Below are 14,746 nucleotides of genomic sequence, written 5' to 3'. Positions count from 1 at the left end.
CCAATATTAAATAGCTCTAGCTCCCCACTCCGCTTGTAACCCGACTGCAACTATGTAACCAAGTGTATTCTAAAGGAAATTAAGTCTACTCCAGTCTCAGGAAATCTGTACGAATAAGTGTCTATAAAGTCCAAAGCCAAACCAAACCTCTACACCTATCTGCTTCTGGGCCAACTTATGGTACAAAGGGTAGGTCTAAAAGTTAATAACAGGATAATCATAATTGAAGGCAAGAGGACGAAAAAAAGAGGAGCCATCGAACTCGAACAAATCTAGGAATAAAAGGATAAAACAACGCCAAAGCCCAAGGAGTCCATTCGTAAAAGTGTCCATTTAACCACTCGCGCGCATCATTCATATAATTTCTAACACCACTCCCCTCCGCCGAACGTCGAATCTAACAAGCGGGGACTGAGAGGGGGATCTTCACAGTCGTAGCCAGACCCTAAAACGAAGGTGCTGAGTACAAGCTGGCATTTGGTGGTCAAGAATGCGGCTCACCGAAAGACTCGTCTCCTTATACTTGACGCTCATATCAGCCGCAGTCAGCCTCATGGCTTCGATCGCCTCGTCCAGCGTCACACTATAAACGCCATGACTCGCCATCGACAGTTGGGCCGCTGTTACTGCTTTCACAGCTAAGAATAAGAAAGGCAAGGTCAGTTGGTCACGGTAAACCATGCGGGGTGGGGCGAAGACCGACCTCCAAGACTGTTTCGTTCCTACATTTCAAACGTGAGTATTCGGGAGGAGGAAGTAAGGATGGCGACGTACTATACAGGGAACTTGGACAAGGCCATCGATAGGGTCGCATGTTAAACCTAGATTATGTTCTACCCGGGATATACAGTAAGTGAAAGCTCGCCAGAAACGCAGCACGCAACTAACCTATACCAATCTCGGCAGCCTTCGAGATCGCGAAACCATTGTCAACGAATGTCCGAATGAAATCCATGAAAACTCGAGAACATACTTGTAAGACCGTCTCCGGCGAAGCTGCAGGAGTAACCATGCATCACATCAGCTTCACGCCATCCGCAAACAACGATTTTGAACCCACCTCCCATACACGCAGCAAACCCAGCACTCGCCATTGAGCATGCCACTCCGACCTCGGCTTGACATCCTCCTTCAGCAGCGGAGATCGTACTGCCTCGTTTGAAAAGCATTCCAACGGCCTTCAGAGCCCTTGGTCAGTCGAAGGCTGAGGTAAAGAGAGGCATACCCTTACAGCAGCAGTCAACAAAAACGTCTTGATACTCTTCTCCGGGTCATCGCTCACGAACTACACCGGCAATCAGTACCGGGACACGAGTAAAAAGGGATAGCTACGGACCTCGAGTATGTACTTCAAGACACCAGGTATCACACCCGCGGCGCCATTGGTAGGAGACGTGACGATCCTCCCACCGGCAGCGTTCACTTCATTAACGGCTATCGCATAGCACGAAAGGAAATCAACTGCGGGGATCGTCGTCTTGGTCTACAAACGTGATTCGCGTTAATATGTCAGTTAAATGCGCTTCTGTGTGAAAGGGCTTACGGGTGGCATGGGCAATAATGCATGGTCGAACGATCCGACGACGCGGGGAACGCCAAAGTTTCGCGGGGGTTGGGAGGACCCTGTACTCGAGGGCTTGGTTGTTTCTGGCGCTGACGACATAGGAGACCTTTCCTCTGGCGCTTCTATCTCACCGCCGTGTTGGTGAGACCCAGAACCTATAGCTTGGACTTGGGGGGTCGAGATACCAGGGTAGAATCTGTCGTGGTTACACGAACAGGGAAGTCAGCACGGGAAAGAGAAGAGAAAGGCTTGGTGCCTTACCCTCTCATCAATCGTCGATAAAGCATAGGCGCCCGTCGCCTAACGCCCAATCTACCAGGTAAGGTTCGTTCGGTGGACGAAACGCCGGCGTGAATACATTCGTCCATAACTTGCCAGATTCTCATTAACTGAAGCGCCGGTTAGGATTGAAATGAAAAGGGGACAACCAAAGGTAGGTACCTTCTCGTGAATTTCTTCATCTGTGTACCCAAAATATTTCTGAACGGTCCTTACGAGTTAGTCCCACTTTGAAGGGTACGAGGCATGGGATGTCCAGACCTCGTTATCATGTACAATCTGTGCTATTGTCATCTGCCAAACGACGTAAGGAAGAGGTTAGTTGAACGATGAAAGAACCTACGTTATACTTCTTAGTCAAAGCCAACAGCGTGGCACCCGTGTCGAACGGATAAGGAGGCTTGTCGATCTCCCCTTGAGCATGTTCCGTTTCGGTTGCAGTTCCGACTTCCAACTGTGGGGGAATGAATGGCGCCGGCGGAGCTCCCGCGGACGCATGAGTGGAGCCAGCAATGCTAGGAGACTCGGGAGTCGACGCAATAGATGAATGCAAAGACTGATGCAGTCTTGCACCGTGTACCCTCTTCTTGTCCACGCCCTTGTAGAACAGGTTCTCGTCCACTAAAAGAGGAATTTTAAGTACACACATCGGTTCTAGACCATTTGATAGATTATATTACCTTTCGTCTTGTCGTTTACGACGAAGCCTCCACCAACGCTAAAGTACTCGTTAGTAGCCAACAGATCGCCGTTTGCATCGAAGACGCTGAATCTCATCCCGTTGGGGTGGGTCTTGAGAACCATGTCCCAGCGCCATAGCATGTCTCTGTCCATGTCGTATTCGATGCGGTGGTGACCGTTGAGTAGAAGCGTCTTGTTCTGGATGATGGCTTCATAGCGAGTGGGTATAGTTGTCGTGTCTATGGTCTCTGGATCCGAGCCTTTTCCTAAATGTCAACACACTGTCTATTTGGCTGTGGGAGTGGAAGCGGTGGTCACCTTCTAAGCCTAGTAAGATTGCCTGGGGTGTGTGGTGTCTATCGAAGGGTCAAGTCAGTGGGTTGGTAGAGACCGAGCCAAAGCGTGTCAACGTGCCCTTTGCCTGGGTTCGAAAGAATATAACTCTGGTTAGCACTGGCACTCGCGAAGCGCAGTAGTTGGATTCCATACCAGTTGCTGCAAGTGATCCGTAGCTAGGGAGACGTGTTACTCGACGATCGACACACAAGTAGGCAGAGCGGAGAAACCAACGCACAGATTGATCTTAATAGTCTTGACCTATTGACATAATGAGAGGCTGTCTAGTTCAACGGGAAGCTGATGGAACCTGTAGAATTACCTTGTCTAGCAGATCGAGTTCCTTCAAGTCGTTGATGAAGATCTTTCCAGCTCTCATAGGACCCACCGTGTGGGAGGAAGAAGGACCGACTGTCAGGCAAAGGTATCAATGCAACGGGATTGGATGGGTGATGACATTCGACCAACCGCCTATGCTGAACAAGTCAAAGGTTGAGATGACAGCGTGTTCAGGGAGCTGGCGGGGCTCTGGGGCAGAGTCAATAGGGACTTCGTCTGGTTGGATGGCGGCCAGTTGGGCATTACGCCGGATCTGGTGGTGGTGCCGGGGACGTTGGGGCAGACCCGGTGGCGACGGGCGGGTGTAGTGGGCCCATTTGGTGGCACTAGAAAGGGCGGTAAGACGACAGTGAGCCCTGGATAGAAGGCGCTGCATAACCAGACAGTGTCGACAGAGCAGACCAAGCAGCGGAACAAGCTGGAGGAGGATGGAACGCGGGAGTTGTGTGGAATGATGTCAAATAACGGCAAATAGGCAGGGTATCAGCAAGTGTAATGTATTTAGAGACAAGATCCGTTCTTTCGCCAGCCAATAGACGCAGGACCGCATTGCAGCTTATCGCGCTTGTCACCGTCGTCCACACAGTTAGTCTCCCGACGGTCGCTATCAGTATTCCCGCCGTTTGATTGGATCACATGACTCTGTGTGGCAACTGACCTCAGATTCTCTCTCTCATCGTCTTCCCTTGCCTCTATTCACCCGGCCTCTCCTTTTTTTCCTTTTTTCACATTCTCTTTTCATCCAATTCTGCTGCTCAGACGCTTAGAGCCTGGGGCCCACATCTGCAGCAATGGCCCCATCCACTAACGGCACAGCGTCCAGCATTTACAGCACGCCCTCACGAACAACCAGGGACCGTGACAAGTTCCAGTTTCCAGAATCATCAAATCCGTCTCCAGGGCCCTTGAAGCACTCGGTAAGCTCAACCTCGACCTCAAGCTCAAGCACCCACCTCCAGACAACATCGACATCCGCAACCTCGCTCGCCGCACCTGCAGCCATCGTGACCGTCGAATCCCTCCTCAAGCACCATGCCTCGTCGTCCGACCCCAAATCCGCAGCCCTGGAGACAGTGGTTGCAGAGCGAAACTCTCTTTCGGCACAGAATGCGCAACTGTGGAAGCTGATCGAAAAGCAGCGGGCAGGGTACAGCCAGATCCTGAAGGAGCTGGACCGCATTCGGGGAGAGCGGGATGGGTACAAGAGCAAGCTCGCTGCGTTGACCGGGACGACTGTCGAGAAGTCATCTCGGTCGAGCGATCGCACGGTTAAGATGAGTTTTGCCGAATCGACCAGGGCTCGCGGTAGCAGTGACTCGCAAAATACATCGTCCCTGAAGGCCTCGCAGGGACGACACAACACTGTAGATGATGCCTGTAAGCGTTATTAAAATTAGGATTGACCGTTCCAATTGTGTTGACCGAGGTCCCCTAGCAACCCCACGCGGCAGTCAACATCCTGCCATACAATCTACCCGCTCCCAGGACCCGCTTGCGCCCTCAGTTAGCGACACAGAACTTCAATCCAACAACAGCTACAGTTCAGGAGCGTCCCGGCCAACAACACCCCCGCGTCCACCCCCTGCATCAGCACCATCAGCCTTTAGCACCCCGTCCTCCGCCCGCACAAATAACCGGCCGTCACCCACTCCTCTGGTCCTTCCTCCGAGAAACGAGAGCCCAGCAATTCCTTCTTCGGCAATTTCGATCAATGCCGAAAACGCTCCCTTCTCTCGCCAGGTCCAAGCACGCGACGATTACCCGCCTCCCATAGGAACTACAACCCCCCAAACCTCCAATGGTGCTCGCCAACAGGTCTATCCAACTCGCAAATCAAGTCTTCTGGACAGCAGTACCTCGCTTTCGTCAGCATCATCCGTTGGGATTCCAAACTTGCCCGGATCAGCCACTGTTGCAACGCCGACTCCTCACAATTATTCCTCGCATCCGCAGGCCCCGACGCCGGTTGTATCACAAAAGGAGGAGAGGCAGAACGGATCTGCAAACCATTCTTTCGCAGAAACGCCCACCTCTCGCCCAACAGTCATCGCTGTGCCAGCATCCAACACGTCCCAACAGCAACGTCCCGCAGCAAACCGCGCCAACTCTTTGGACGTACAAGGCCCCGCGGCTCACTTGCTGAGCGTCGTCGAGTCGAGGCCATATCTATCCAGAGATTCGCGTATCACGTTGCCTGATGAAGCACGTCAATACATCGCAAACATGACTGATTCTCCCGTACCTAGCCCGAGAGTAGACACTTTCAGCACAAAGTCAGCCGTCGCTGGTCCGCCGGATACATCTTCTTTAGCATCGACAAACTCGGAGAGGCCGAGCGAATTCTTGGATTTGGAGGACGACGAGGATGGTGAAGACGAAGCAAGGAAAAACAGCGAAAATACTCCAGGTTCGTATGGATTTTTCTGACAACGTCTCTCTTTATCACTTACGTTGAAAACAATAACAAAGGAGGAATCCGACTTATGGTGCAACAAGAGCCGAATACCCCGACCAATTCAACATTTTCTAGATCAGCCCAATCTCTCGAGTTGCCCATGGAATCGACCCCTGGTCAGACGACGCCTGCTCGACCCCGGAGAGAAGTCACTCGAGTTGGTGGTGAAGATTTCCCTATGCCACCTCACTCTGGTACTCCTGCCCGACAACAATCCCTTCAGCCAGAAGGATATCCGGGATCCAATTTTGGACAGGACGCATCACCTGCAAAACAATTGCAAACCTCCACTGATGCTTCGAATTCCGCCAGCCAACCACAAGACTCGGTCAATAGCGTCCGAGGGTATAATAGCGCTCCCAAGTCGTCTTCTGGACCCCTCTATGACATGAAGCATCCTAGCCCACAACCTACGCCATCACCCCATGCTGTGTCGGCTTCCTTTAGAGCCTTGCCCTTGCTCTCTACAGACCTCCCATACACCTCCATCCAAGTCTCGCACTCTTTTGTACGACCGAATGATCGTGGAAAGGAAGTCTTATCTTTCATCGTGTCCGTCAACCCAGGAAACGGCAAGCCTGGATGGAAAGTGGAGAAGATGTATTCCGACGTTCTCTCGCTCGACCAACGCGTGCGGAGCAGCGTAGGGAAAGGTGTGGGCAAGAAGATCGCCAATCTTCCGGAAGGCAAGTTGTGGAAGGACCACGCGCCAGCCAGGGTGGATCAGAGAAAGGTGCGCAGTATATTTCTCCATACTTGAATTGTTTCATGACACCAATTGTTTGTACTCGTTATCAGGCTGTGCTCGAACAATACCTCCAGTCCCTCATTCACTTGCCCATCAAGACCAATGACGAGGTTATCGCCTTCTTCACTTCCGACATCGTTCGAGAAACCAAGCAGCCTGTGATGCAAATCGGTCATAAAGAGGGGTACCTCACGAAACGGGGTAAGAACTTTGGAGGATGGAAAACTCGTTTCTTCGTGCTCCAAGGTCCGGTGTTGGAGTATTATGATTGCGTATGTGTTTTCGTCTGCAATGGTATCTTACCTCATTCGCTGATCGATCCCTTCCAGCGTGGTGGCCAACATTTGGGTTCAATAACAATCACGGGCGCTCAGATAGCACGACAGCATCGGACGGAGAGGTCTACGTCTACTGATGAGGAGAATGAATACCGACATGCTTTCCTCATCGTTGAAGCCAAGAAAGGACCAGGAGGAAGCCACCCCCGGCATGTATTGTGCGCCGAGAGTGATGAAGAAAGGGATGCCTGGGTCGAGCTTCTCGTACGGTACTATACTGGTACCTACAATGAAGATCTAGTCTTCAATCCTACCTCAGGGATAAGCTCCGCCAATAGCAACTCTGTAGCAGCTCAAGGAAACTACCCCGCCAACTCTCCCACTCAGACTCGAACAAGCTCTGACATCCCGCTCGCGTCTGCATCTCGCAAACAGCCGACTCGACCTCCTATCTCTCTGGACGACCCACGATCCTCCAGCCCATCACGATCTGTTGACCCTTCGCCAATTGACCGTAGCGGTCCCGGTCCTACATATTATGATGCTCAAATGCGGCGTGTAGCTTCTGAGCGTGGTGGTTTGCCTTCAAGCCTTCCCGATCCATCACCCTTGTCGTCTGTTCCCCCGATTCAATTGGACTCGTCGAATCCAGTTGAACGCGCCGCTTCTGAGATGGGACATTACCCTGATCTCCAGGAAATCCGACAAGTTCCCGGCTCTGCTCAACCACGCCAACGGTCCCCTGAACGTCACCGGCCACGCGACGTCTACGAAGGTCGACACACAAACTTTTCTTCGACCAACCTTGCGTCGGCTGGTCCGCTACCTGATCGTGCGCCGTCCCCTGAGAAACCCGATCTCAGCAAGGTCAAAATTTCTGGACCGATGAATGGTACACCCATCCCGTCTGGCTTCAAGTTTGGAAAGGACAATTCGTCGGAACAATCCACTTCGAGTGCAGAGAGGCGCGAAAAGGCCAAGTCTCGGTCGTTCTGGGGTTTCGGCAAGACAAGCGGTAGGTTTTCTTCTATCCTTTTACTGATTAGCACGTTTTACTTAACGATTGATTAATAGGTGGTGATAAGCAGCCTAGTTTCACTCCTCGAGCTGTGTTTGCGATTCCTCTGGAGGATTCGTTGGATGTAGCTCAGATCTGCGGTCTACCTGCCATCGTCTTTAGGTGTATCCAGTACTTGGAAGCTAAGAAGGCTGATCAAGAGGAGGGAATTTACCGCCTGAGTGGTAGTTCTGCTGTGATAAAGAGCTTAAAGGACAGGTTCAATACGGGTCCGTGCCTTCACCTTGTTTCGTTATCACATTCTCTGACGACTTCCATTTCTCAGAGGGTGATGTCGACTTACTCGCCTCTGATGAATACTGGGATCCCCATGCCATTGCAGGCCTCCTCAAGTCTTTCCTTAGGGAACTTCCCGCAAGCATATTGACCCGCGAAATGCATCTTAGATTCCTCGCAGTGATAGGTGAGCAACGTTTCCATTCTCCCGTCCCATCACACGGTGGTATTGGTTTTTCTCTAACTGTTCGTCACCCCAGATCTCCTTGACCCGCAAGAACGAATCAGGGAGCTCTCACAGCTCATTGCCGCCCTGCCGATCGCAAATTACACCCTCCTGCGTGCATTAACTGCCCATCTCATCTTGATTGTCCAAAATTCGCCAGTGAACAAGATGACGATGCGCAACGTCGGGATCGTGTTTAGTCCGACGTTGGGTATCCCGGCTGGTGTTTTCAGTCTGATGCTTGCCGAGTTCAATCGTGTCTTCAACGTGGACAATGACCAGGACGATGACGCTGTGATTCAGACAGACCCTTCTGCGAAACTCTCGGAACCCATGCGACGTAACAGCAAACGGTATTCGGATAGTGCTGCAGATAAACTCCTCGGCCTCTCCGGGCGGTCGCTTAAAGGTGAGAGAAAGTCTTCGTGAACCTATTTTCCATGTTTCTTACAATTGCGCCTTTGTTTAGCCCCCGCGGAGGAACCGCAATCCGATGGTGACGACTTTTCCGTGAACGATGAGAGTGGAACCGAGACTACCGAGGATGCGACTGTTGAATCTTCTTCGTCGAGCCCGATGCAAGATATGGATCAGGCTCCCACAGAAATCCGCATCTCGCCTCCTGATACGCCAATGGCTTCTAAAATGACATCCAAGGCTTCCCATGTTGCAGCTAGCAGAGGCCTAAATGTCACTGTTGCACACTCTGAACGCGGGAACCGACATTCGAAGCTCATTGGGCTACCGACATCCCCTCGGCCTCCTCCTTCGCCTTCGCGAACCCAAGACTCATGATGATCACCCTATTGGAACGTCCTCTGCCTATGACCCTTTTTGTGAACATGCCCATTGCTAGTATTACCTTGTTTCTCTATTTTTTTATGTCCCCTTTCACGAGATTATAGCGTTAGCTTTTTAGCAAGTGACAGACATGTTTGTGCGCTACGACCCCACGCCGACACCCTCCTCCCATCTTCTTGCTCATATACCACACTGTGATACCCGTTCTAGTTGACAGTCTCAATCTTGTTGTCTACTATATCATATCTTGCACAATCTTCTTATGTACCCAATGCGAAATGACGATGATACTAGTAAACTCGATAGCTTGCGGTGCTGAACGCTTCCACATGAAAAATTGATGGCGAGCGACCCTGATAACCGTCCATCACGAACGTCAACAACGGGCCAACGCGCGGGGCTCGACACGCTGGGTTGGACGCTGTAAGGCCACTTCTTTTTTCTCTCTGTTACCGTCACGACTCTCGACCAGGACTTTTTGTACATTATCATCATGGGTTTCAAAGAAGGTGCTGTCCTTGCTCCGGTGTCGTTTTTCCTTGGTGAGTTGTCCGAGCGACTGGGGATTATGTCACTGAGGCTGACTCCTGCTATGTGCTGGCGGCGCCCGTGTTGACTAGGTGTTTTGTTCATCTGCTTCAACATTGACCACCGACTGCTGTGGGGTGAAGTGACTGAAAAGGTCGTTGAAGATGGGTTCCATTTCTATAGGACGTTCTTCAACGCGCCTCCTGCAATCAAGGTCCGATGGGACGACTCCTTTTCGCGTCGCGGTTCGCGCTGTACTCACTAAAACCGTGTTTTTAGACGCTTTTGCACAGTTTCTTGGGCGTAGGACTTTTGGGATTGCTGGCGAAACTACACAAATGGGATAACAGTGCCATGTTCTTTGATGGTAGCAGCGTTGGTGCGTTCTCTAAAAGTCCAGACTTTTTTCTCGAGGGTTGCTTGTTAACGCTAATCCCGTGGTGTTCTTCAGCTGCGTATGTGTTTGCTATCGCTGTCTACCTCGGCGTAACCATCCCCGGTCTCCGAACCATCGTCCTGCCCGTCGCCGAGGTGGAATCCCCCGACGTCCAAGTCGAAGCTCTGCGCGTCCTTGCTGCCGGAAACATCATTATGATTGCTTGTCTGGGCTTCGTCTTGACAGCTCAGGTAGGTTAAAATCCAAGTCTTGTTCCGTTAAACTCGTTCTTAATACCCGAGTTGCATACAGGCTGGACAAGAATGGGCCAGGCGGAGTGAAGCCAATGCCTTGGCGCAGGAGATGCAACAGCAGCAGCAACAACAGGAGTCGGTCTCGGCTGAGGAGAAGAAGTCGCAGTAATTGTGCCTCCGATCCAACACGGGAGGATCACTTTTGGCATCGCCCGGCTCTATGAACGACCCCTTTGGCTATCTGTGATGATATGTTAATGGCAATATACGTTTTGGCCTTCAATGGATCCTCACCCTCGGAGGGCTCGTCTAGAACCCGCCCGACCCTCGCAATGACCACTCCTGCTCCACAATGACATCGCAAGCCCCTCTATTCTCGATATATCACGCTGCGCTGCGAGAATTGCCCCAAGTCGAAAAGAATTCGAAGGCGGGATGATTGAGATGGAAGATGGAGGACGCAGGTCATGACCTCTGCCGTTCGAAAGCCCGACGCGGTACCCTCGTCAAGAAGCTCTTGGGATTCCACGACAGCTCAAAGAACTTTTTATTTCACATTGATACTTACTCTTCCCTGCGTAGCCATCCGCATGGGTAAAAGGTTTGCGTTGCACGGCTTCGACTTCTCTTCTACACAACAAAAGACCTCCACCGAGACCACCTAATAAGCAGGTCCCTGGATCTGATGCGTAATGCTCTGGAAGGTAAGGGTTTGACTCCAGTGCGTTCCAGCGAGTCATACTTCGATCGGTATTATACGATGAGGCACTAGCTTGGCAAACGTCGGGCATCACCAATCAATTCGGGCTGGGCGAGGTGAGGCGGCGGGGTGGCCTCCGTGCACCGAGAGAATATGAGGGGATATGCGACCCCGTACCGGGCATTTCTAGATGGTAAACCCAAGGTAAGCTTGGGGAGGGTCCTGGGGACGACATTCTCATTAGCAAATCCCGGACACTAATAGCTGGTGGGATATCGTTGTCGCGCTGTTTGGTAGCTCAGTAGCATTGTTCAGACATATTGCGATTGACCTCAGCAACATGTATGGGAGTGCATTGGGAGCTGGAGTCTCGGGGTACAAGATGATGGATTGATGGGGAACACACCGCCGACGCGCGAGTTGCTCCCGTTGCACTCCACTGAATTCCTGAATCTTCGTAGCATTGAAGTAAAGCACTAACCGAAACTGCAGAAAAGTAAGTCCAAAGGGGACGGCGGGACGCCACTTCCCTAAGAAGATTGGAAGATTGTGTGCTGACACAGCACACCGCCGCTCAAGTCACCATCAGCAAGAGCATCGCGTACAATGTCGATTGGGGGGTCTGGTATACCACTAATTCTCTAATTACCTAGTGATTGCAAGCCTCAAGGGGGACTCGAAGACCCTAGGCGAGCCGACTGCATCAGCGTCGCCGCCGTACAGGCTCCTTTCGGAGGCTGTTCCCAGGATCGTAGAATACCGATCGAACGATACCACCGTTCCAGCTCCAACAGCAGCAGGAAAGGGGATATCAAGTCCGCCAGTTCCTTTCCCAACTCCTGACTCTCCACTCTGCCTCCCTTCTCCCGCGACGCTTTTACTTTCCATTCTGGTGATTCATTTCAACTCCGTGAACCTCTCAACCTTTTTTTTTTTTTTCTCTTGGACTTCTGCATCTTTTATGACCCTTGAAATCATCACCTACGTAATTGGGATGGAGCTCACCGACGGCGTTTAGCTGTCACAAAGTGACAAAAACCACAGACGAAAACATCCTTTGATGAAATCGCCATTTCCAGTCCCGCGAACCGCCCTCTTGTGCGAGTCACGAGCGCGGGGTTAATCTCTTTTTTTGCAGAGCCAGTTTCTGGGACGGTTTCTTGTCTTCTTTTCTTGCGAGGGACTCTACGTGTCCACCCTGGGACCTAGCAAAACTTTTTTGTTACGAAATTGGAGGGAAAATCTCAGCTAGAGAGTCGAGACGGGGACCTCGACTCTCCATGTGCAACTCTTTCGCTAATGACATAACAATTGCCATAGGAAATTCGCTGTCCGTGACACCCTGTGACACCGAGGGAGGCTATGACTAAAATCCACTCCGTCGTGAGTGCACAGAAGGTCGCCGTCCCTGTGCCATGCGTAAAGCAAGTTGGCCCAAGACCGGGCCCGCCCTATCGCATGGAATTCCGTTGAAACGGGGTTTTGGCCAACTCTCTCCGATACCGCGCTATTCAGCTGGGTTTCCAGTGGCTTCGCGAGTACGCGACGTTCCACCGTAGGAATCAACAAATCATGACTTAGCGTATATGTATACCTCCTGAAGCGAGGGCGCAGCAACAATTCCCAAGCGTTCCCTGCCATTCTGTTATCCGTGAAAAGGCAAGGAACCAGGAGTCACAATGACCAAGGGGGACTGTGCACACATACGTTAGACCACTAACAAAACGGGTTAAGCCCACGCGATTAACCGAGCGCTAAGCGGGCGATTGGCAGGCAGCGGTTTACTCGATCGTAATTGTTGCGCGTTACTCTTAGGGGCTCTCTTTTTTTGGCGTAGGTGGCGCCCACAATTACCCTAATTCATCGGCGGAAGCAAATCGTTACTTCCTCTATGGACTTTATCCCAGTTTGTCGAACAATCGCGCCCTTTTGTCCCCCGTCCTCCTCTCCTCTCCCATCCCCTCCCCCGCCGACGGAGCGCTTCGAAGTTCGCGAACGAAGTTCTCTCGCTTCTGATCTGCACCCCTGTTTCTGTCCTTCCCGCCCTTGCCTTCGATTATAGAGTTCGTCTCTCGCTCTCTCTCTCCCCCACTTATTTCCGTTATCGGTGTTTCTGATTCAGAATGTCTTTCTCGTTCGCTTACGCTTATCATCATCATAACACTACTGCTAACTACAAGTTGTGTGTGTGTGGGAGTGGGAGTGAATTTGTACAGGCGGAGTTTCCGCGAATGAGCGAGAGGGATAGAAAGCGAGAAGCGCTTCTCGTTCAACAAGGTGCGCGGGATGTGTTTTGATCGTAGTCTGGTTTGGGGGACGACGCGGATGGTGTTTACTTGTTACAATTCGGCAAAGTCGCACACACACACGCATCATTATGAAGTTGTTGCGGCTGAGATTGTATTTAGAAGGAACCCCAAATCTACCACCGCCGATGACCCTCGAATCAAGTTGGAAACAAATTGCATCTGTTCACAGTCGCAAAGCGAGTAAAAGGGTATGCGTGCGGCAGCATGGCAAGTGGATAGGTATACGTTATTTAACCTGTTAGCATTAACACTTGGATGTATCAATTCATTGAGTAGATTGTGGCTCGAGGAGGTATTGCATTACAACGTTTTGGCTGTGTGCATATGTCGAGATGAAAGCCGTAATTCTGTTGATCATGATCAACGACCCAATACTCCAGCTACTCGGTGAAGGGGGATAGGGGACCTCAATGAGGCCTCAGTCGAGCCAACATCAATAAAGCGGTTAAAAAAAGAACAACACCCAACAAGCAGCAGCTTGTCATAACGTTATGTCCCCATCGCAAGTTGAACAGCTCAAGACAAATGGTGTAGGCCTCTCTAAGTAACTAAGGAAAGGGCGATCCATTGGAATTGTTCGAAGAACATCTTTTTCTTTGAAGGGACGGGGAATTTGAACACCTCTACGTACTGCTGCACACGAAACGACAGCTTTCAAGACAAGTTGCATCTCGCATCTCTTGATTATGATTGATGTGCGTTACCCCAGGACACGACTTGTTGTGTGGTGGGGTGACCGTCCAAAGGGCTCAGATGACCCTCTCACGAATAATTGTGCGAGTGTAAGGGGGATGTTAACCATAGAGAGGTGTGCTTCCCAAGTTCCATAACGATATGTAGCTTCCTCGAAGGCTTGAATCAGCTGCAGTCCAAAGGCACGTTGAGGTTCTCGATGGAGATAGCACGGTTATTCAAATACGACATTATTACTCTAGGTATCTACTCTTGTTTAAACGGTGTAGTCACCCTTACTTCCGTACGGGTGCCCCTAAGGTGTTCTCTTCGGGTGGTGGCAAGCATAGGGCACGCCACAGCTCACGCCTAATCTGAGGAGCGAAATACCCTCAGCTTTGGGAGATAGGACGTCCACTTAGTAGTAGAGCATATCTGTCTGGGTGTTTCTTGAGAGAAAGACGTCGTCGAAGTAGACCTGCATGGAAGAAGGCTTTTGGATACTACCACCAAAGCTTCACGAACCTTAACGATCCTAAACCTAACCGGATTAGAACCCTGTGATGGTTCGTCGGGGATCGGAAGCGTAAAATGTGCAGAGCGAGTTGGGGGGATGGCAAAGAAGCGGGAGAGTCGAGAGCTCAAGATAGACTGAGGATCTGGAAAGCTTAGAAAGTAGGTTAGCTACACATTCATTGTTGGTTGCTGTCGTACGCTTTTGCCACCCTTCGAGGGGATTATCTTTGAATGGTTGGAAGACGGGATGAGAAGTTCGTTCTCAACCGGGTCGTCGATATCACCGTCTCCTGTGAGGTAAGGGTCTGCCCAGTGAACCGAATGCATTCGACCCCAATGTCAAAAAATCTGACGGAATTCTTCGCTCTGTGATCGAGAGAGAACCGATCA

The 14,746-nt window shown here is 51.2% G+C and overlaps 3 protein-coding genes across 3 annotated transcripts; 2 read left to right on the top strand and 1 right to left on the bottom strand.

The window, feature by feature from the left end:
- Nucleotides 1–397: 397 nt before the first annotated feature.
- On the bottom strand, nucleotides 398–3,575 carry CC1G_14874 (L-serine dehydratase; the record flags this gene model as incomplete). The annotated part of the gene is made up of 19 exons (XM_002910851.1): nucleotides 398–445; nucleotides 502–638; nucleotides 704–722; nucleotides 775–821; nucleotides 889–996; nucleotides 1,061–1,178; nucleotides 1,226–1,285; nucleotides 1,337–1,483; nucleotides 1,544–1,760; nucleotides 1,826–1,953; nucleotides 2,006–2,044; nucleotides 2,187–2,464; nucleotides 2,524–2,784; nucleotides 2,843–2,880; nucleotides 2,939–2,945; nucleotides 3,014–3,036; nucleotides 3,099–3,121; nucleotides 3,183–3,271; nucleotides 3,329–3,575. 19 exons carry the CDS (start codon nucleotides 3,573–3,575, stop codon nucleotides 398–400), a joined length of 2,034 nt encoding a protein of 677 aa, XP_002910897.1.
- A 1,847-nt stretch (nucleotides 3,576–5,422) lies between these two features.
- On the top strand, nucleotides 5,423–8,995 carry CC1G_05669 (signal transducer; the record flags this gene model as incomplete). The annotated part of the gene is made up of 8 exons (XM_001831546.2): nucleotides 5,423–5,606; nucleotides 5,735–6,387; nucleotides 6,453–6,674; nucleotides 6,732–7,695; nucleotides 7,755–7,967; nucleotides 8,024–8,161; nucleotides 8,235–8,609; nucleotides 8,670–8,995. The coding sequence occupies 8 exons, from the start codon at nucleotides 5,423–5,425 to the stop codon at nucleotides 8,993–8,995; spliced, it is 3,075 nt and encodes a 1,024-aa protein (XP_001831598.2).
- A 441-nt stretch (nucleotides 8,996–9,436) lies between these two features.
- Nucleotides 9,437–10,441, top strand: CC1G_05668 (hypothetical protein). The gene is made up of 5 exons (XM_001831545.2): nucleotides 9,437–9,543; nucleotides 9,622–9,743; nucleotides 9,809–9,908; nucleotides 9,981–10,156; nucleotides 10,218–10,441. Exons 1-5 carry the CDS (start codon nucleotides 9,495–9,497, stop codon nucleotides 10,326–10,328), a joined length of 558 nt encoding a protein of 185 aa, XP_001831597.1. The 5' UTR covers nucleotides 9,437–9,494; the 3' UTR covers nucleotides 10,329–10,441.
- The last annotated feature ends 4,305 nt before the right edge of the window (nucleotides 10,442–14,746 follow it).

The sequence above is a fragment of the Coprinopsis cinerea genome (genome assembly GCF_000182895.1).
Source record: "Coprinopsis cinerea okayama7#130 chromosome 7 map unlocalized cont3.7, whole genome shotgun sequence".
Lineage (NCBI taxonomy): Eukaryota > Fungi > Basidiomycota > Agaricomycetes > Agaricales > Psathyrellaceae > Coprinopsis > Coprinopsis cinerea.
This window is presented reverse-complemented; position numbering and strand designations above follow the sequence as displayed.

Excerpts from the sequence above, each read along its gene's own strand:
- CC1G_05668 (XM_001831545.2), top strand. The coding sequence starts at position 9,495 with ATGGGTTTCAAAGAAGGTGCTGTCCTTGCTCCGGTGTCGTTTTTCCTT. Across the intron at positions 9,544-9,621 it reads TCCGGTGTCGTTTTTCCTTG|GTGTTTTGTTCATCTGCTTC; the intron begins GTGAGTTGTCCG and ends CGTGTTGACTAG. Across the intron at positions 9,909-9,980 it reads CTTTGATGGTAGCAGCGTTG|CTGCGTATGTGTTTGCTATC; the intron begins GTGCGTTCTCTA and ends GGTGTTCTTCAG.